Source organism: Plecotus auritus (assembly GCF_963455305.1).
Source record: "Plecotus auritus genome assembly, chromosome: 8".
In the NCBI taxonomy this organism is placed as follows: domain Eukaryota; kingdom Metazoa; phylum Chordata; class Mammalia; order Chiroptera; family Vespertilionidae; genus Plecotus; species Plecotus auritus.
The window spans coordinates 132457863-132479629 of record NC_137782.1 but is presented as its reverse complement, the minus strand read 5'-3'; the positions used below and the strand labels follow the sequence as shown (position 1 = coordinate 132479629).

Genomic DNA, 21767 nt, shown 5'->3' with positions numbered 1-21767 from the left:
CAAAAAGCCAGTGTTCAATATTCTAACAATGGTCTTAAGTAGACAATGATGTTTTCCTAGTGTTAATTCCAGAGTGACAACACATCATTGTCCCCGCTGCAAAATTATAATTAGTCATTCTCTGTAGCAGTAGTAATGAACTCTAGCAATTTAAAAGAAAACTGTCTTTTCCATCAGAGACTACTTGGTGGGCTAAGTTTCTCTATATCAGTCAGAGCAACAGCAGGCCAGAGGGGGTGGAAATGACCCAGAATCACTGGCTGGAGAGGAAGGGGCTGGAGGGTGAAAGGTGCTGGAGGAGGAGGCATCCTTATCTAGGTTTCCGTAGACTAAGGCAGGACAGGACCAGGGTCCCAGCACCAACATATCCAAATAAACTTTTCAAAGGATTCTCCTCATTCACAGGAAGAGCTGTGTTCCGAAGCAGTGGGAGATTGACATGTCTGGCCTATAAATCATGCCTGGCCCAGAACCTTCTCAAAGTTTATCTTGCATTAATTATACTTTTATAATCTCTTTCTAAAACTGCTCCATTTTTGAACTCTTTAAGGCACTTTCAGATATAAATGTAAAGAATGCATGCATTTGTGATTTGCCTTTAGAAAGAGCCCCTTCATATCACCATATTCCACACTTTGGGGGTTCCTGGGGGTCCCAGAGAAGCAAGGAAAGGAAGGGCTCTCTTCCAGCCCAGAGCAGCTCTGAGCAGACCTCGGGTCACCTCAGCTCAGAAGCCCCAGAGGCTGTGCTGATGGGACCATAGTCCACAGGGAAGATCGCTTCAGGCTGCAGGAATGGGAGAAAAGTTGTACAGACAAGAGTGACTCGGGGGCAACAACTTGGACACTAACAGGCCAGAGGCAGCACCATGCCCTTCTCAGCCAGCTCCTTTCATAGGAGAAATTACAAGCAACCTCCTATGTCACTCTCAGGCAAAGAGTGTCTGTGACTCTTCAGCCGGTATGTGCCTGATTTCCCTTTCTAAGTCCCCGACACTTTCTCTTCCCATTGTTTTCTGTCTTTGGTGCATTAAGTTTTCCCTCCTACTAATTCACCAACCTGGAGAGAGGAAGATTCTGAGTTTTCTCACACAATGGAACTATAAGGAGAGCTATCTACGTGAGCAAAATAACTCGAGATTGTCTCCTTTAGCTCCTCTAAGGCTGAATCAAACTCCCAGGTCATCGTTGAAACTCAGTTCAGACAAGGGCCAACACTTGGGAAACATCATCACCATCATCGTGACCAAAATGACCCCCCAAAAAGTTTTAATTTTTTAGGAAGTTTGCCTAGAGTGAAAAAAAAAAAAAAACTTTCATTGAGTGATGGCTCTGTCAGTGTAATCAAATGGAGGTGTTAAAAGAAAGAATATCTGAAAATCAAGCAAGACCATGCCTAGGAAAACCAATATGAAATCCCTAAAGGAGGAAATGGCTTAAAAGTATGGTATTCCAGATAATTTGTGTAATCTCAAATGTAGATGTAGGCCAAATTTTAGTTAACCATTGGGCTACTGAATGTCAACAAAAACCACACCTCCACCAGTGCCCTTTGAGATTTAAACTCTGGTGCATAAACTATGTTCATATTCCCACCTGATCCTGCCAACAGCCAGGCCGGGTGCCGTCCACTGTAACAGTATGGCCGGAGTCCCTGCCTCTGGAACAGCATTTACAGTAATAGAAAAACAACTACTGTGTCAGTAGCCTTCGAAAGATGACTCATGTCAATACAAATTCCAGGTTATCTCTGGCATGAGCAAGTCAAAAAAACAAGTAGGATCCTCTTTTTCAAGGCATGAACTTTGGGGACTTCGCTTTTAGTTCCTCTAAGAGATATCAGCCTTCTGGACAGGTTGTGTATGATAATTTGTCAGAAGCTTAAAGAAGAGGTCATGTTTCCATGACTGACAACTTCCTTGAAAGCAGCAGGATTGAAATCACTGTTGGTTTTTATTGACTGAAGATGTGTCAATACACTTTGAAAATGGGCTGAAGTGACCCAGAGAGGAATTGGCCTCTGATTTAGGCTACAGCTCCTACTAGAATTGCTCTGTTCATGCAAAGAAGTTCTGGGTCCCTTTGCAGCTCTTCACTTTAGCTCCACCACCTTTTTCCTCCCTGTCCCTCTCTCTCCTGCCCCCAAATCCCCACCTAGGCCAGTAAATGCCCAACTTCAAAGTTTCAGAAAATGGGCTTGCATTCCATTCTTTCAGGAAGTGCCTAGCAAGCCCCACCCTTAGCTCAGGCACCCTCTTCACAAGAACATAAAGGATTGTCTGACATCCTGGTGCAGTCCTGCATGGCAGTCCTCAGACACATGCATCCCTTGGTTCAGATCCTGCTCTTTCTTCTAAAAACATGTAAATTTGACAGCTTTCAAGAAAATGTCCTTTTCCTCTGAAAATGATGCAAAGAGCAGAGGAGTTCAAGCCCCTCCCTTTTGTGAAAATATTTCTAAAATAGTACAACCGTGTGACTAGGCCACATCATACCAGGTGACTAGCATATGAAAGAAATCTCCTTGGAGATTAAACCATCTCTCTTGGGTTTCTTGCTCACATTTGGGAAGGGAAGCACTCGATCAGAGACCCATGGACATACCTGTGGTGCTGACTTCCCTCCCTTTTCTGTGGTTCCCCCAGCCGAGGTGGATGAGCTCATGTGCTAACATACCAGCATACCGGCCAGCGGCCAGCCGCTCGCATCCTTTCTCTTCAGCGCTCTGCACATTTTTATCCTTTTGCCTCCCCCACTCACACCAAAACTTGGCCTTCCTGTGTCCCTTTCTCCAGGCCACCAGCACCCCAGACTTAACAATCCTGAGGGCCCTCTCCCTGGCCTCAAAAGGCTAGATAATTGTGCTGATAAATCCACATGTTGTCGTGTGCCCAGGAAATTTCCCTCCCAGTAACAGTTGGGCATTTTAAGAGGGATCTCTGCGAGATGCCCACAGAGGACTCTTAAGGTTGAGAATATCAGGCCCAACGGTAGGCTGGACATGCCTGGGGCATAGGCTGGACATGCCTGGGGTGGGAAAAGGATGTCTCAGGCAAAGCAGTTTTAGAGTTCTACTCAGCTCACCCCACAGGCATTAACATCTTGGGTTGAGAAGAAGCAAAGAAGGAGATAGGATGGAGGAGACGGTTGAGCTAAGAAAAGAGAACGGAGCTCAGAGACTGACATTGCCCACTCCACAGCTCCCTCTCCAGCAATATGACCCTTCAACCCCTTTCCGAAGCTCATTGATTGAAATATTAAGTGTCTAATGCAATTCCTGAAGCTTGTTTTAAACCAAGTATTATGACAAAGTCCCTGCCCTCAAAGAAAGAAGGCTAGAAAACATGGAAGGACCCGGTGGAAATTGTGATGGCTAGAAAGAGGGCAAAAAGTATTGCTACTCCCATTGGGTTTCTTTCTTATTCACGATTATGCTGCTTCACAGCAGAAGCTCCCAGAGAAACTGAGTGAGCCGTTCAGAATCGGGGTGCGTCCCCACACGGCCTCGCCACTGCATTCCTCTGCCCCGTCCCAGCCACATTTCTCAGCCTCAAGAATCCTCCTCCTCGGTGAACTGGGAGCGGGTTGGTGGCTGTGGCACCAGAAAGGGGAATGGGCCAAACCACTAGCGCTCCCCCCTCCCCCAGTGCAGGACTTCAGACAAAGAGTAAAGACTGCTCTTACTAAGCATGAGGTCACCTTTCTGTACCCTGGATTCACAGTGTTTATTTGGGTTCTCCAGCCAAATTCTCTCCAGAGTTCATCTCTGTGACCAGAACCCAGGACCCAGCTGGGAGAGGCCCCTCCAGGCTTCCGCCAACCCCCACAGCCTCTAATACCTGGAGGCTGGAGGAATCCTGCAGAACCCCATTCAAAGGCAACAGCTTTGAAGGAAAAGCTCATCAGCCTCAAAGTCAGACCAAACTAGGTTTGAATCCTGCCACTTACTATTTGTGTGGCCCTGGAGAATGGCCCTAGCCTTTAGGAGCCTCCAGTGCTTTATCTGTAATAGGGATAGTAATATCTACTTTACACGGTGGTGGTGAGATTTTAGAAAAACATATGTAGGGCTTGCATCACTCCTGGCTATTACAGTTATAACGCGATGACCACCCGTGCCCATTAGATGGGCTTTTAAGCTTATTCACAGGAAACAAATAGTATCATAATGTTCACAGGGCTTAGTGTGGTATTTGACAAATGTTTTACCATCTTCCTAGAAAGCAGGAAGCCCTCTTTTATTTTATAAACACTGTGGCAGCCCTCTGTGCCAGCTCTGGGTGGGGAAGGAATACAGTGGGCAACCAAGAGCTTGCTGTACAGTGACAGACAGTTAATGACGAAGTTTGATAAGGAAAGAGGCAGGAAACCGTGAAAGAAATTAGCAGGTGGGCCTCATTGAGACTGGGTACCAGCAGGGAAAACCTCTCTGACAGGTGACTTTGAGCTGAGACATGAGATGTGAACAGAATTTAGCCAAGTAAGCTTGGGGGGAAAGCATGTTTCAGGAAAGACATACAAAGGTCATAAAATAGAGATGATCATGGAGTTGAAAGGAGGTGTGGCGCTGGCAGGTGGGGATAAAGGGGAGCTGGCAGGAGGTGAAGCTGATCATGTGGGGCCTTATTGGCCACGTCGATATTTGGGATCTTAGTCGTATGGAAGCTGGGGCAGGGGGCTAGGATGTGGCATGATCCTAAGATGTTAGGCTCATGTGGCTGCCTTGTGGATGTATTGGAAAGGGGCACCCGGCTTCAGAGACTACTTAGGAGGCAGGAGGAGGTGGCAGACTGCATCACCTGGAGGAAGATCTTTGCCCTTGGTTCATGTTCAGTGTGGACCAGAGCCCCTTAGAAAAACATGCCTTCCTCATACTCCTTAGAGGTAAAGATCCTGGTGTTGCGTACAAAGGCAGCACCTTAGAGGCCTTCACATCCATGCCTCTTATGGAGTCAGAGAAACCGATTAGGAGGTGAAGGCTTTTTGTACGTTGTCCTGTTTCCTGTGGTCCAGGCAGCTTCCCAGCCCCATGTTCTCAGACCTCCCAAATCAGGTGAGCAGGCAAAGACTTTTTCCCAAAAATCAATTTACATTCCCAAACTGCCATTGATAAGCCAGCAAATAGAGCTACAGTTCATTTGTCCCTAGGTGTCTGTAGGGGACTAGTTCCCAAACCCCAAGCAGATACCAAAATCCGAGGATGCTCAAGTCCCTTATATAAAACAAGAGGCCCAGTGCACAAAATTCGTGCACGGGAGTGGGGGGTTGGGTCCCTAAGCCCAGTCTGCACCCTCTCCAATCTGGGATCCCTCTCACAATCCAGGACTGCTGGCTCCCAACCACTCGCCTGCCTGATTGCTCCTAACCGCTTCTGCCTGCCAGCCTGATCACCCCCTAACCACTCCCCTGCCAACCTGATAGACACCTAACTGCTCCCCTGCCAGCCCAATTGCCCCTAACTGCCCTCCCCTGCTGGCCTGGTCATCCCTAACTGCCCTCCCCTGCCAGCCTGGTCACCCCTAACTGCCCTCCCCTGCAGGCCTGGTCGCCCCCAATTGCCCTCCCCTGCTGGCCCAGTAACCCCTAACTGCCTCCCCCCTTGCCAACCTGGTCACCCCCAACTGCCCTCCCCTGCAGGCCTGATCGCCCCTAACTGCCCTCCCCTGCAGGCCTGGTCACCCCCAACTGCCCTCCCCTACAGGCCTGGTCACTCCTAACTGCCCTCCCCTGCTGGCCTGGTCCCCCCCAACTGCCCTCCCCTGAAAGCCTAGTCCCCCCCAATTGCCCTCCCCTGCAGGCCTGGTCCCCCCCCAACTACCCTCCCCTGCAGGCCTGGTTCCCCCCAACTGCCCTCCCCTGAAAGCCTAGTCCCCCCCATTGCCCTCCCCTGCAGGCCTGGTCCCCCCCAACTGCCCTCCACTGCCAGCCCGGTCACCCCTAGCTGCCCTCCCCTGCCGGCCTGGTTGCCCCTAACTTCCATCCCCTGCAGGACTGGTCCCCCCCCCAACTTCCCTCCCCTGCAGGCCTGGTCTCCCCCAACTGTCCTCTGCAGGCCCGGTCACCCCTAACTGCCCTCCCCTGCAGGTTTGATTGCCCCCAACTGCCCTCCCTTGCAGGCCTGGTCCCTTCCAACTGCCCTCCCCTGCTGGCCTGATCACCCACAACTGCCCTCCCCTGCCAGCCATCTTGTGGCAGCCATCTTGTGTCCACATGGGGGCAGCCATCTTTGACCACATGGGGGTGGCCATCTTGTGTGTTGGAGTGATGGTCAATTTGCATATTACACTTTTATTAGATAGGATGGTATGCCATTTGCATATAGCCTACACACATCCTCCTGTATACTTTAAAAATCATCTCTAGAGTACTTGTAATACCCAATACAGTGGAAATGCTATATAAATAATTGTTCTACTGCATTGTATTGGGAATCAGGACAAAATGGGTCTGTACATATTTAGTACAGACACAACCATCACGGGCCTAACTACACAGTACACGTCAGCAACAACGTAACTTTTTTTCTAATTTTATAATCCGCTGTTTTTGAATCTGCAAATGTGGGGCTCACTGATGTGGAGGACCAACTGTATAGCCTTACTGAGTTAGATTTAAATGGTAGTAAGGGGAGAGGAAGCACCAGGCAAATCAGTAAAAAGCCTGTCTGTTTCAGTATTGTTCTGTAAAAATATAGTGGCTTAAAACAACAATTTGCTACTTTCTCTCACGGTTCTGTGGGTTGACCTGCTTGGCTGTGTAATTCTCTCATGCAGTTGCAGTCAGATAGTGGCTAGAGCTGGAGTCATCCCACGGTTGATTGGACAGGTCATCCAAGAGGGCTTTGTCATCCAAGCTGCTGGGTGTCCTCAGTCTCCTCAGCATGGCCTCTCCCCACAGTGAAGTTGCCTAGACTTCTCCCATGGAGGCTCAGGGCACAAAAAACGGAGCAGAAATTTCCAGGACTCTTATCAGACACAGCATCACTTCCATCCTGTTCCATTATTCAAAACTATCACAGACTGCTCCTGACCATGAGGGAGGCCCCATGCATGCTGGAAGGAAGGAATGGAGGCAGCCACCTTTCAGACCAGCTACCACCAGGCAGGGAGAGAGAATTGTTTGGAACCAAAGAGATCTTCTCTGCCCAGACTGCTGAGAAAGGCCCCCTCCCTGCTGCTCTTGGGTGGCCCAATTACCAAAGCAGCAAAGTCAAATTTGAGTAGATATCATTATTTGAAATATTTGAGCAAATATCATTATTTGAATAAGGGTGGAAACCCATACCACTCTTAGACTCAATAGATCAAGCAGTTGAAAAAAAAAAAAAATATATATATATATATATATATATAGAGAGAGAGAGAGAGAGAGAGAGAGAGAGAGAGAGAGAGAGAGAGGCTTTAATTAATCTACTGAAAATAATTAGTGGATAGTAACTTAACAGTGCATCCATAAAATAGAAAAATTCATATTATTTTTTAAATTTGTAAAAACTGACTATAACTTGGGCAACAAAGAAAACCTAAAAAAAAAAAAAGACAGTATTTTTACAGGCCACATTTTCCCACCACACACACACTCAAAAATCTGGAATTTAGCAATAAGGGATTATAAACTTTTTTTTTTTAAATAAAAGCACTTAGGAGTTTTAAAACATGCTCATAAATTACTGTTCAGTTGAAGAGAAATTAAAACTACAATTACTGTGATTCTGGAAAAGTGCTAATTGGAATGCCACAATAAAAACTTATCGGGTTTGGAAAAATTATAGACTTAAATTTTATTATTAAATAAGAAAAAAATGAAAACAAATGAGCTATGTAAGCATTTAGTTAAAACTTAGAAAAGAATCTAAAACAATCTACAGAAAACAGAAACAAGGACTCTAATAATATAAGAACAAATTAACGCCCCTGGCCGGTTTGGCTCCATGGATAGAGCATCGGCCTGCGGACTGAAGGGTCCCAGGTTCGATTCTGGTCAAGGGCACATGCCCAGGTTGCGGGCTTGATCCCCAGTGTGGGGCGTACAGGAGGCAGCCAATCAATGACCCTCTCTCACTGATGTTTCTATCTCTCTCTCTCTCTCCCTTCCTCTCTGAAATCAATAAAAATATTTTAAAAGAAAATATTAAAGAAGAACAAATTAATTAAAACAAAGCAAAATCAATAGAATTGAAAAACAAATCTTAAATTTTGCTTTGGCAATGCCAATTTTATTGACAAATTTTTGAAAGTCAAAAAAGAGTCATAACATATAAATATGTATAATAATACTATTCTAATATTAATAGTATAAGCAATATTGCCACAAGTAGATTTCACTGTAAGAATTTTCTGTGTATGAAGTACACATCTGTAAAAATGCTTTTTAAAATCTTGATGAAATCGAATGATTTTCTAACAAAGGATAAATTTGGAAATGGATTCAAGAAAAGGTACAAAATCTGTGAATTTTCTGTTTTTGATGAACTAATTATTTCATGCTATTTCAGAAATATAGAGCACATAAAAAATGAAAACCTTCCCAATTTCTCTTATGAAGTTAACATAACCTTGATGACAAAAGAGTAAACAACAAAAGAAAAATGGTCAATCTCCCATATGAAATTGGATGCAAAAATCCTAAGTCAAAGATTAATAATTTATTCTAGAACTTTTCAGAAGTTTATTTTAGAAATGTAGTGATAATTAGAAGTTAGATGGACTCTTAATGCCCAATAAAAAATTTAATAACTGCATTTGTGATAGAAGATTATGCAACCATTGAAAATGTCAGGGGAGAAATGGCCACAGCATGTTATTTTTAAAAATTTGTATAAGACAATTCCATTTTTGTAATTATTGCACCACTCTGTGTGTGTGTGTGTGTGTGTGTGTGTGTGTGTGTGTGTGTAAAAAGAGCGAGATCTGTAAGAATAAACACAAACTACTAACTCTGAGTATTATAATTTAAAACTCTAATCTTTTTTCTTTCTTCTTTTGTGCATTTTACAAATTTTCCACAAAGAAAGTGTAAAACTTTGTAATCAGATGAAAAAAAAAGTGGATGTTATTGTTAAATAAGCCTTATCTCAGTAGTAATCCTTAACAAACCCTGTGTTTGCACATGTCCCACTAAAGATGTACCATTTTTATTTCTACCCTTCCATTTTTCTTGTTTCCTCTTGTTACCAAATATTTCCTTCGTGCTTTCATCTAACTCTCAGTTTGGCATCTGAAGAAGTTATTAAGCAGAGCATGCCAGCATGTGTGTCAGCAAAATGAATCAACTGAAAGAATTGACCTTGGCTCCTTTTCCATGAGCAGCACATAAAAGGCAGTCTATTATGTGAAATTTATAGATAGGGCAAGTTCAAGGTGGAGAGAAGGGAACCCAGAAGGATCCTGGCCTCCCCACTCACAACACACCCTTCTCTTTGCCCCCAGCTCAGGCTTTGATAAAGAAGAAAAAGCAAGACAGGTTCTCTGTGCCACTTTGTCCCTGTGATAGCATTGGGCCTATGAATGAAAGCTCTTAAATGAAAAGCCAGAGTATGGTGGCTTCATTTCAAATGATGGGCCAAAGCTGGAGTGTAGGAAAGAAAAGGGGTGGGATGGCAGAAAGAAATGCAAAGGGGGCAGAGCCAGGGGCCAGTTCCTGCTCAAGAACTTGAATATTTTCCCTTACAAGGCAGGGAGGCACTGAAGAGTTTAAGCAGGAAGACAATGTAGAATGTGTGTCTATGTGCATGTATATATTTATATGTGTAAATATATAAGATTTTATGTATATAGGCATATATACATCTTGTATATACATCTTGTATATATACATGTGCATACATATATATGTGTGTATGTGCATAAACACTTTTATTTGTATATGTGTGTGTATGTAAATTGCACATGGAAACCAAAATATCACTGGAAAAGAGAAAGGCTGAAGGCAGGAAGACTGGTTTACTTAGTGGGCCGTTATAGAAGATAAGCAATAGCCCTAACCGGTTTGGCTCAGTGGATAGAGCATCGGCCTGTGGACTAAAGGGTCCCAGGTTCGATTCTGGTCAAGGGCATGTACCTTGGTTGCAGGCACATCCCCAGTAGGGAGTGTGCAAGAGGCAGCTGATCAATGTTTCTCTCTCATCGATGTTTCTAACTCTCTCTATTCCTCTCCCTTCCACTCTGTAAAAACATCAATAAAATATATTTTTAAAAAAAAAAAAGAAGAAGAAGAAGATAAGCAATAGTGAGGGTGGGGAGGAATGCATGGGTGTGAAGGATTTTTAAGAGATAGGATCAGAACTCTGCTTCTCCCTGAATGTGGCAGAAGAGGGCCACCCCCCAGTTCCCACTCTCTCTATTCAAGGGATCAACCGTAACTGACTGACTGCCTATTAACTCAAGAAGAGAAAATCTGATTGGCCTAGCTCAGAGTAGGTGTCCAACTCTGGTTCAATGGACTAACCAAGAAGGCCAGTGTCCCAGAGCACAAATATGATTGCTTGTGGGATCACTCAACTGCTGCCTCTCTCCACCTGTGGACAGTGTTATTCATGAAGGTAGAGGCTGCTTTTGGTTGCTCAACACTGTCAGCAAGATGTCCAGGACATAGTGAGCACTCAAAAACCATTTGTCAAAAGGATGAATGCACAAAGGACTTAACAAATGAAGAGAATCGTGGGATAGAAAACAGTGTGAAGTCATCCAACCCAGCCCTCCATCCATTCACTGCTCATGTGTCTCATGTATCGTTAGAGCACCGACTTCAGCAGGATTACATCAATTGCCTTCAATAGGCCAATGAGCTTTTGTGGTCTAGCCTGAGAACCGATCTCCATTTACAAGAGTGACTTAAGTTAGAAATTATGCTCCTAATTCTAAACAAATGACTTAAAACAAAATTTGGAAACCCAATCCATTTGTAACTTGAGAAATACCTACAGCCCTCCAAGCAAGATAATTAATGAATGAGGCCAGAGAGAAAAGGTATTTGTCAGAAGAAACTTGGCATACATGTTATACTTTTTCCTTCTGATTATTTTCGTATTCTTCCTGTGAAACCCAATTTCCTTAAGTGACCTCTGTTCATAGGGAACTGTTTTGTTTAATCTGTGGGAGTGTGGCATATTTTTAATGATCTCCAAAGGCCAGCTCCCGCCGCACTGATCGCGCCTGATACCTAAATAATGTTTTATAACACTCAGCACACATGAGATCACCACTGGCAAGTCATTTGCACACAATCAGCCCACAGTTCTTCTCACATTCCCCTTCATCTGCAAATTCAGAACTCACAGTCAACCTTGAGTCTTTTTTTTAAAATATGTTTTTATTGATTTTAGAGAAAGAGGGAGAGAGAGATAGAAACATCGATGAGAGAGAAACATTCATCGGCTGCCTCCTACATGCACCCTACTATGGAGTAAGCCTGCAACCCAGACATGTGCCCTGGCTGGGAACTGAACCAGTGATCTCTCCATGTCTGGGACGATGCTCAACCAACTGAGCCACACCATCCAGGGCCAAGCTTGAGTCTTTACCATGGTAACAAAAGAGCAGACGATGAAGAGTCTAATTTTGAAATTCAATTTATTAATATTTTATAAATCTGACTAGAGGCCCGATGCACAAAGACTCATGCAAGAATGGGCCTTCCTTCCCCTGGCTGTGGGCACCGCCTTCGCTCCAGTCAGAGCCGTCATTTTACTCCTGCCCAGAGCCGCCTTTCCGCCTTCCCACGCTGCCCAGCAGCTTGGAGCGGCTGGGGCAGTGCGGAACGCCTGCATTGTTGCAAGCTCAGCGCCTGCATATGCAAATTAACCCACCATCTTTGTTGGGTTAATTTGCATACTCACTCCTGGTTGGCTGGTGGGCGTTGTGAAGATACAGTCAATTTGCATCTTACTCTTTTATTAGTGTAGATAACCAACTGGAAAATATGCAATACAAAGTGTTAGCCAAACTAAGTAGTATAAAAAAAAGTGCAAACTGCCCCAAAAGAATTCAGATTAAAATATTCGAGTAAAGGGCTCCAAAACAACTGGAATGTTGATTTAATCATAAAACATTAGGGCTGAAAGACCTTGGTGTCATCTAGCTAGCACAGCTCTGTTTTACAGATGAAGAAGCCGAGGTCCATAGAGAAAAAGTGACTTCACAGTGAGTGCCTGAGGGGCAGAACAGGAGGCAGCACTGCCTCCCAGGCCTGGCCCACAGGGCAGGCCACAGCCCACACCTCCCGCTTCCTGTCTCTGTTCTCCTTGGACCATCTGTGTCTGCAGTTCAAAACTGGGAAAAAGCCAGAACCTGGTCCACATGACCTGTCTAGGCCATGATTGTTTCAGAGTGTGTCACCTCCAATTTAAGTAAAGGGTTTTGTTGAGGGACAATTTTCTTTGATAAATCAATTAAAAGTAACTATTTGTGAAGGCAACATGTTAGCATGACTAGTGTGGTGGAAATCAAGGGGAGCACATAGGATGCTTGCCAACCTTCCCCCGAGAGCCTAGATGTCCAGATACCATGAGAGAGTGACCAATGAGACCTAGATGCACAGCCGTCAGTTCATGGACCTTTGATCCTCTGAGAACCTAAACTTGGAGGGAAAATCTGAGCTTTCAACAAAGGCTCACTCCACCTCGGAAACCCTCAGGGGTATGAGCAGTATTTGTTGAGTGTCAACTTGAACTTGAACCATGTGCTACTTTAAAGATCTCAAGAAGAACACCCAGATGCTGCCTCAGAGACACTCACCCACCAGCTAGGCCAGGGAGAGATGTTTATACTGAGAAGAGTACCAAGTGGCATAGTATTATCTTTTCATGGAACAAGTATTTGTGGAGGGCTTGGGATGGACCAGTCTGGACATCCTGCAATAAAAGAGCAAGAAATTAATTGAAAGATGTAAGTCAGGACCCTCCCCCTTTTAAAAAAATAAATCACTGACAAGTGTGGAGAAAAAAAAAAAAAAGATGGAAATCAGGACCAGATCACAAAAGGGCTGAAATGCTATCAGAGGGGTTTGGATTTTATTCTCAAGATGATGGAGAGCCATTGAAGGATCTTGAGCTGGGCAGTGAATTGGCCAGACTCGTATTCTGGAAAGATCTCTACATAGCTAGGTCAAGAGCAGATGGATGGTGGCCAAGGGCTACTTTGTGTGATACCATCTACAAGGGCTTCAAGAGGTTATTTGTGCTTTCAGTCTATCTTCAGAATAATACAATGAAAAGAGGAGCAGTGCCTACAGCAAGCAGAACTGGTTCAATGCAACTTTTATCAGTCCCCTGCTGTGTAATCTCGGGCACATTATTTACATAAAGCTAAGCTCTCCGTCTTTTTTTTCTATACAGTGAAGCTAATAACACTTAGCTCAGAGGGTTTTGATAATAAAGAAGGTGACTTGCCTGAACATTTCCAGCAATCCTCCCAACACCATGAGATTCAGTCAGATAAAGGTGGCATTTCCCAGCCTAGGAGGGACGCCACCCAGCATCCTGCCAAGCTGCCACTTAGCAGGAGATATTGTCTCATTTTCCTCTTGGAATTTATCCAGAGCATTTTGTTGCTAATGTGTGAAAATAATGGCCATTCATTCTTCGTCAGTGACCCGCCCCGAGGTAAACTGAGATCAAAGCTCAATCTTACATCTGAATCAAACCACCCAAAAACAATCCTGCAGAGAATTAAACTGGGTTACACAGACCAGTGAAGGAACTGAGTGCTCCAATTGTCCTAGCAACACTTTAAGCAAACACTGGTGCAGATTTGCTGGCATACACGACACTGAGAACATCTGGCCTTTCTATTATCCTCTCGCAAGCAAAAAATGATGTCTTGTAAACTGATCTTCAGTCCAATTATATGGTCTAAGTGTTACAGTGTTTGTATTGGCTCCTCAGGCTCCAGGTTTTAAGGACTTAATTTTAGCCACACCCCTCCCTGAAGCCCTAACTGCGTCTTACTGTAACTGACCCCAGGGATTTGTTTATGCGGAATCTGCACCTTTTTATCAGGATGGTCAGTATGTATAAATGCATCATCAGTCAACTGGGTGTGCAAAGCACTGTGGGAGGTCTATACGAATAAGTTACAGAGTTACGTGACAATGAGACGATAGAAGAGGGTGCAGAAGAGGGTGGGCTCTGGGGGCTGCTCTGGTCACACGTCCAACGCTACATTTTGGCCCAGGATGCCAGTTTTATCATAGAGGCCAGGTGTGGCTTGGAGAGGCTCTCTCCTGCAGCTCACTTAGAAGGCAGTAAACTAGAAGTCAGCAAACCTGATACTACCTCCAGCTCGCCTTTCCATAGTACATAAGGTCATTATTGTGTCTGTATTTCCCCATCAAAGACACAACTTCATTTTCCAAACACCGTGTGCCAGGCATCACCAGCATTGATTAGGTTAATCCTCATAATGACTGTCAGTGGCAGGTGGTACTGTTATCCCCACCATGTCTCACAGTGGGGTGTCATGCAGCAGGGCACGGCAGAGATGTGGGCTTACCCCTCCCCTCTGGCTGCTTAAGGAGTGCTCTGGGCTGTTGTTCTGTCAGCTCCAATGGACTAGGGCAGGGGTGGGCAAACTTTTTGACTCGAGGGCCACAATGGGTTCTTAAACTGGACCGGAGGGCCGGAACAAAAGCATGGATGGAGTGTTTGTGTGAACTAATATAAATTCAAAGTAAACATCATTACATAAAAGGGTACGGTCTTTTTTATTATTATTATTTCAATAGTTTTATTCATTTCAAACATTTTAACAAGAAGAATGTAAACACTAATTATTATAATTTGAAACCTCAAAAAATGGAGGAATCATAGCACAATAACATACCTTATATTGAAGATGGCAAAGGCAAAATAAAATTGCCTAACAAAGGAAAGGTACAAAAGCCTTTCAAATTAAACTTAAATAAAATAAAATAATTTAAAACTAAAACAAATAGAAAAGAACAAAATGTGTAAACAGTAAATTAAACATTTTCTTTAGTGCAACTTCCAAATTATGCCCGGGACGTAGATGTAGATGGCAATGTAGACTGGGTTGAAAGGTTTTTGGTCTTTAAAACATCAACTACAGTGGGAACAGTGTTGTTGGTCTCCTTTTTAGCTAATGCTCTGATACTGTGCTCTCCAGGGGCGTGTCTCCCTACATCACCACGATAACGTGTCTACGCATTCCCAGGGTGATGTCGGGGGACGCGTCCGCGGGCATTACAAGGAGCCTCTGGAAGATTGAGAGGTTGTTCCTTCTACTGAATGGGCGGATATAAATCCTCCCACTCAGAAGAAGGAGCTGCGGCCGTGTTTCCCGACGTTGCCATGTTAACACTGCTGCTGGTGAAGGAGCGGAGGGGAGAGCAAGAGAACCCTCCGCCCTTTCAGCTCTGCGGGCCAGATAGAACAGCCGAACAGGCCAGATCCGGCCCGCGGGCTGTAGTTTGCCCACGGCTGGACTAGGGCCTCTAAGGAACCACAGCCCAGTCCTCTGGAGCAGGAGACAGTGAGTGCAGTCCTGGGGCCCCACGGGAAGGGGGCTTCTTGCCCTGCCCAGCTCAGCCCTCCCTAGCGCCCTGAAGCTATAGCCAAGAGGCCATGGTGGCAGCTGCAGGGGCTGACTAGGGAGGTCTTTCTCTCCTACCCCCACTCCCTGCCTCTGGATTAGTGGGCCTCCTCTCTTCCCAAGCCCACCCACCATTTCTGATCCCTAGAGGAAGGGAGAAGCCACACAGGGACCTGACCCCAGGCACCAGCAGCTCCTTCCCCAGGACTGGAATTTCACCAAGGAAATGAATCTCTCGCCTCTGGGTCTGACTTAGCATGTCTAGGAATGAAGGGCAGAATGCATAGCACAGTAAATCCCAACTCTGACTTGTCCGTTACAGGAATTTATCACAGATGGTAACCATTAGGGCTTTAACGTCTTGAAGGAAAGAGCTTTATCCAGAATCATAAATAAACTGTAACCAAGGCTTAGGTTTATAAACCTGTAAAAGACGGCTGCGTGCCCCACTGGGAATTTACAATACTGGGTTACAACATCAACTTAAGCCTGAGCTTGCTCTGGGAGTTCTGGGCGATGCGGTGAGAAGATGGTAATTTATTTCTGCAGTTAGTGGATCCCCAATCTGAACCTAACAAAGTTAGGCCCTGATTTCATCTCCTGAAATGGAAGCTCAGAGAAGATGGGGTGCTGGCATCTAAATATGGCGTTGTATTTCCTAAACCAATCGTGTAGCAGCAAAGTATAAAACAAGGCCACTCCCTTCAGAAGTTTCTCATCTGGTCAGGGAGGCAAGGCACTTACAGATCAAACAATTTTAGCACGCAGGCTTTGGTGTGTGGCCTCGATTATAACTAGAGAAGAATTTAGTGGGGGGGGGGGGGCGTGGAGCTAAGGCTGAATGGAGGCTGGAGTCATCGGGGAAAGCTGTGTGGAGGAAAAGGGACTTGACTTAACGACTAGATGGATGAGCAGACATGGGCACACGTGAGCAAAGGTTTGCTCAGCCCCACATCTCCCACCAACATGCATTGTGTCCCTGCGGTGACTCTCATCCAAAGCCAAGTCTCAGATCACACACTTGTATATCCTACTGGTAACTATCCTGCAGGTAATTGTTCCTCAAATTCCACCAACCCCACCTCTTCCTAGTTGTGTGGCCTTGGGAAAGTGACAACTTTTCTGAGCCTGAGTGTCCTCATCTGTGAAATGCAAATTGATAATAATACCTGGCTGACAAGGCTGTTGAGATTAAAATCGGTGACCTCTGGACGTGGCTTGACCCTATGCATCAGTTAAGGTCAGGCCCCTTCTTTTCCTCCTCCTAGAGAGACAAACTGCAGGGAAAATGCACTTTAACAAATAATTTGCAAGCTTGGGAAAAGGAAACCGGAGGCTTGTATGCCAGTAGAGTGTTGTCATAGACACTGGTCTGCTTTGTACATATTTCTCTCAGGCTGCCCACCACACCTCCCACCTGACCTGTTGGAAGGTCCTAGCTTCAGCTCACATCTCCTCTCTGATCTCTTCCAGGGGCGCTGTATCAACTTTACCAGAGTCAAGAACAACCAGCCCGCCAAGTACCCCCTCAACAACGCCTACCACACCAACTCGCCGCCTCCTGCCCCCATCTACACCCCCCCACCTCCTGCTCCCCACTGCCCTCCCCCACCCCCCAGTGCTCCCACTCCTCCAATTCCATCCCCACCTTCCACCCTTCCCCCTCCCCCTCAGGCTCCACCTCCCAACAGGGCGCCACCCCCCTCCCGGCCTCCTCCTAGGCCTTCCGTCTAGAACCCAAAGTTCATGCTCTGGGCTCTCTCAGAAACTTTAGGGAGGAGGCTCCTCTGTGATGTTAGAACGAGTCTTTCCAGTTAAAGGAGGCTTCTGCTTTGGAAATGAGTGGTGGCAAAGCCCACTAACGTTCACACATTTTAAAAACCGGTTTATAATGCCAATATGCCGACAATTGTCATCAGCGGAAAGAAATTGAAATGTTGAAATGCCTGAAAACAAATGACAAGGCAACTGCAGTCACAATTGTAGCCAGCCAGCCATCACCTCTAGAAGGTTCCAGAGACAGTGAAACTGCTGAGATGCTCCAAATGGGATTGTGTCTCATGGAGACCAATAAGAAATCATTTCTCTGAGGGTGAGATGCGGAGTCGGATAAGAAATAACATTGCTGAGTTTCTAAATGCTGCTTTCTCGCCTTCACTCCAACTCCATCATTTAACCTTGGATCCTTGGCCCAGGAACCAAGGAATCCTCACCCCTGTGCACCACCCAGGAAGGTGGAAACCCTTTGCCTACTCATTTAGGGGAAGCTTGGAGTAGCCACTGTGGCAAGAAACTCAACATCAGACAGATATCCAAAAGTATGTCTTACTGGGATTTTCAGAGGAGTAAAAACACACCATATTTTCCTTCCAAATTCTCCCAGTTTCCAAGGAAGAGAGCAGGTGTTCACTGATGGAAAAAGGTATGTTGCCATGTTGCTGTGTAAGTGAGTCAGGTGTGTGCATTGATAAGGGGCACACTGATAAGAGCATCAGACAGTTTCTAAAACCCACAGCCATCAGCAGCTGGGCGTGGCTGGCTTTGGCCTACATCGTCCCCTAAATCATAGACGATACATTGTCAATGAGCAACCTATTAATGATGCATGTTAAAAATATAGATTGGCTTTGGTTTAAATCACTTGAGATATGAAGAAGTGATTGATGCCATTTTCCAGAGATAAATGTGAGTTGATCTTCCCAAAATGGCACCATTAGCACCTACCACACAATTTCACTGATTTTATTCTTCTTTCTTGGGAAAGTTATGCACCAGAGACTTCTAGATAGAGCTTCGAAACAATGGTCCTGACATAATAAGGAAACTATCACCTAATTCTTTGATTAACCCCAAAAAGGCATTTGTGTGGATGCAAATAGATTTCTCCTTGGCTTTTCAACATGCTCACAATTTATTATCAGCTATTGACCCAGAGGAAATACACCAGAAATGCTCTGCCTGAAATTTCCACCATGCCTGGGTCTCACTCCATTGCTCCAAGTCGTTCTAAATCTGTTGTGAGCAGAAGCCCTGTAAACACTTTCTAAACATTGGGTCTCATCACCCAACGGTGAAATCAGGGCCATTGTTGAGGGCCTCCTGCACCAACCTGTTCAAAATTACCTCCTCCTCCAACTTTCCACAGTTCTTAAAATTCCTCTCCCAGCCTCCTTAAATCCTTCCAGGAACAAAGTAGAATATAAATATAAATGTAGTGCTTTGGGCTCTTGTCTCCAAAGATCCTCCAAGAACCCATCAAGCCAGACTCATTGTTTCACTTTACTTAGAACAGAGACATAAGGACCTGGCATGCATTCCATAAACACCGATTCTTCTAGCCATGACAGACAATGCTAATCAATCACAGCACTATTTCCCATGCAGCCCAATGACTTCTTCCACAGTCCTCAAATTACAACTCCAAAGAACCACCACTCACCTATTAGAATTGAGAGAGAGAGAGAGAGAGAGAGAGAGAGAGAGAGAGAGAGAGAGAGAGAAGCTCTATTGGCCAACCCTGTTTAGAAAACAAAAACAAACATGGGGGAATGGGGAAACCCTTAGGCAAAAAAGGTACAGTCGGGGAAAATAGATCTAGGCACAATGCCTAGACTACAGGCACTAAATGTGCAGTGTCAGTGCAAACTGACACTTCTCCAAGTGTACCTCAGACCCAGCCCTTCTCCCAGCCTGCCACTCCCAGAGAATCCCCCAGCCTTCTCATAGAGCTAAAATCAGAGATGGTGTCCAGGACTTATGAAAGCAACCTCCCTCCCCCAACCCTCAACCTGGCCTGTATTGTCTGTTTTTAGAATACTAGGCTTCTTCTTTAGTATAGTCCTTCATGAAGTCAAGGCCAGAATGTCTCAGCCACTTGCAGGGACATTGCTGGGCTCCAGAAAACCATTCCATAGAAGAATGGGTCCCCCAGGCTCACAGTGTAGGGATGTTGAGCCCATGACAACTGTTTTGACTGCTGGCAGTACAAAACAGTCCACCCCACACCACGGCCGCATGACTCACTGCGGCCTTAAGAAAATTCAAGCCGAGATGCTGACATTGTGAAAAAAATCGGGTGTGAATGCAACATTCGGGATCTCAACAGCACATCAATCAGAAGCCCTGTGCAGTTTCTGAGATGTTGTTTCGTGAACTTTTTGATGAAATAGGGAACTGCAAATATATGATGATTGTGAAAAGGATTAGCAGGGTTTGTCCTTAAAACTGACTCATTGTGTCATCCGTAGTCATTTAGAATTCCAGTTGAGAAGGAAAAACACCTAAACTGTATGAACAAGGCAATATTTTAAGAGTAGGCTATTACAGGCAGGAAAATTCTTTAACTGGTTTATAAAATCTATCAGTACTTGTATCATTCCCTGTAAAAGGCAGCAGACATATGATTGTGATCAGGAAACTGCACAAAATTATTTTTTAAACCCCCCATGTTGTTGTCTTTGTGAAGTTTTTTTTTTTAATAATAAAACCCAACATTGTGTTGTATATATTCGTATTCCATGTGTTAGATGGAAGCATTTCCTATCCAGTGTGAATAAAAAGAACAGTTGTAGTAAATTATTATAAAGCCAATGATATTTCATGGCAGGTTATTCTACCAAGCTGTGCTTGTTGGTTTTTCCCATGACTGTATTGCTTTATAAATGTACAAATAGTTACTGAAATGACGAGACCCTTGTTTGCACAGCATTAATAAAAACCTTGAGGGGCCCCCTCTGTTAATGACCAGCCCACAAACAGTTTCTGGCCTGGAGCTTGGCACATATTCCAGTGAGACACAAGGTCTCTCTTTTCCCAAGGTCAAGAACAGAGCTGGAGGACAAATTAAAGAATAGTCTTGGATACCTGGCCATGGGGAACCTCACTGTAAATATCACTAGAATGGGCAGAGATGTTCGCAAACTTTCATGGAACTAAAGTCCAAATACTGTCAGATGAGGGAAACCATCTAAACATCAGAAAAAAATAATAATAATTGTGGGATAATGAGCAATGGTTTCAGCCCGATGCAAACTTAATAAAAATAATTAATGCTGTGTGAAATGGGTTGAATTAGTTTGCAAACCATAGAAAGATATACGCAGTAAAATGCCTCTTAATGCACACCAGGTGGGAATGGGGTGTTCTGGTCAGTTGCCTTTTCTAGTTATCTGAGCTCTACTATATTATCATACTTGGATAACCAATTTAAAAGAACTAGAATATGATTTTTTAAATACACTTAACATTAAACTCTTCTTCTAAGTCTTTTTTTTCTTTCTGTGATAATTCAGAAGACAGTTATGGATCTCCAGTGCCTCTGAGTCATTATTAAAAAAAATTACTAATCGCTGTACCATGCTATAGGAGACCAGGCTAAGACTGTACAATGACGAACTCTGGAAGTTGCTTTTTTAAAAATAAATAATAAATTCCTAAAATCAACTCTTTTACTGGTTGTCTCTTTGTTACAAAAATAAAACGTAGATTGTTCAAGAGTTTAACATACTGGTCATAATAAAATGGCTGCCCTCTGCAAATGAAATTATGTTTCACAAATTATGTTGTGCCCTCTGCTAAACTCCTTACTGTCTTAATTACTCTTTTTTCTTTAGCTGCCCAGCATTCAAAATATTCTTTGTTTCCAGTAATCGTTTTAAATTTTAAAAATTAATCAGTGCTAAGTGAAAATGAAAGATGGAGACAAAGAACACAGAAGAAATACGTTGTCTCATTTAGGATTATGTGCCTGCAACAAAAACGTGGCTATGATTGATATGACTTACAGAGCAAGTATTCCAGAGGTTTGCAGCTGCTCAAGAAACCCAGCAGTATTATAGATAGTGCTGCAGTAAATACCCTCTTATCTACTTACACTTCAAAATATGTTTATTATTGCCCGGCCGGCGCGGCTCAGTGGTTGAGTATCAACCTCTGAACCAGGAGATCATGGTTGGATTCCCAGTCAGGGCAAATGCCCGGATTGTAAGCTCGATCCCCAATGTGGGGCATGCGGGAGGCAGCTGATCAATGATTCTCTCTCATCATTGACATTTCTATCTCTCTCCCTCCCTTCCTCTCTGAAATATATATATATTCAGGAACAAATAAGAGACACTTTTTTAAAAATATATTTTATTGATTTTTTTACAGAGAGGAAGGGAGAGGGAGAGAGAGTCAGAAACATCGATGAGAGAGAAACATCGATCAGCTGCCTCCTGCA

At 44.4% G+C, this 21767-nt stretch overlaps 1 protein-coding gene across 1 annotated transcript in view; it reads left to right on the top strand.

Moving 5' to 3' along the window:
- ANTXR1 (ANTXR cell adhesion molecule 1) overlaps window positions 1-20981 on the top strand; it is a 234069-nt gene extending 213088 nt beyond the window's left edge. The window contains exon 18 of the mRNA XM_080684563.1: window positions 17021-20981. Coding sequence (XP_080540689.1) covers window positions 17021-17281 — 261 coding nt within the window. The 3' untranslated portion in view covers window positions 17282-20981. The remainder of the gene's footprint in view (window positions 1-17020) is intronic.
- Window positions 20982-21767: the final 786 nt, after the last annotated feature.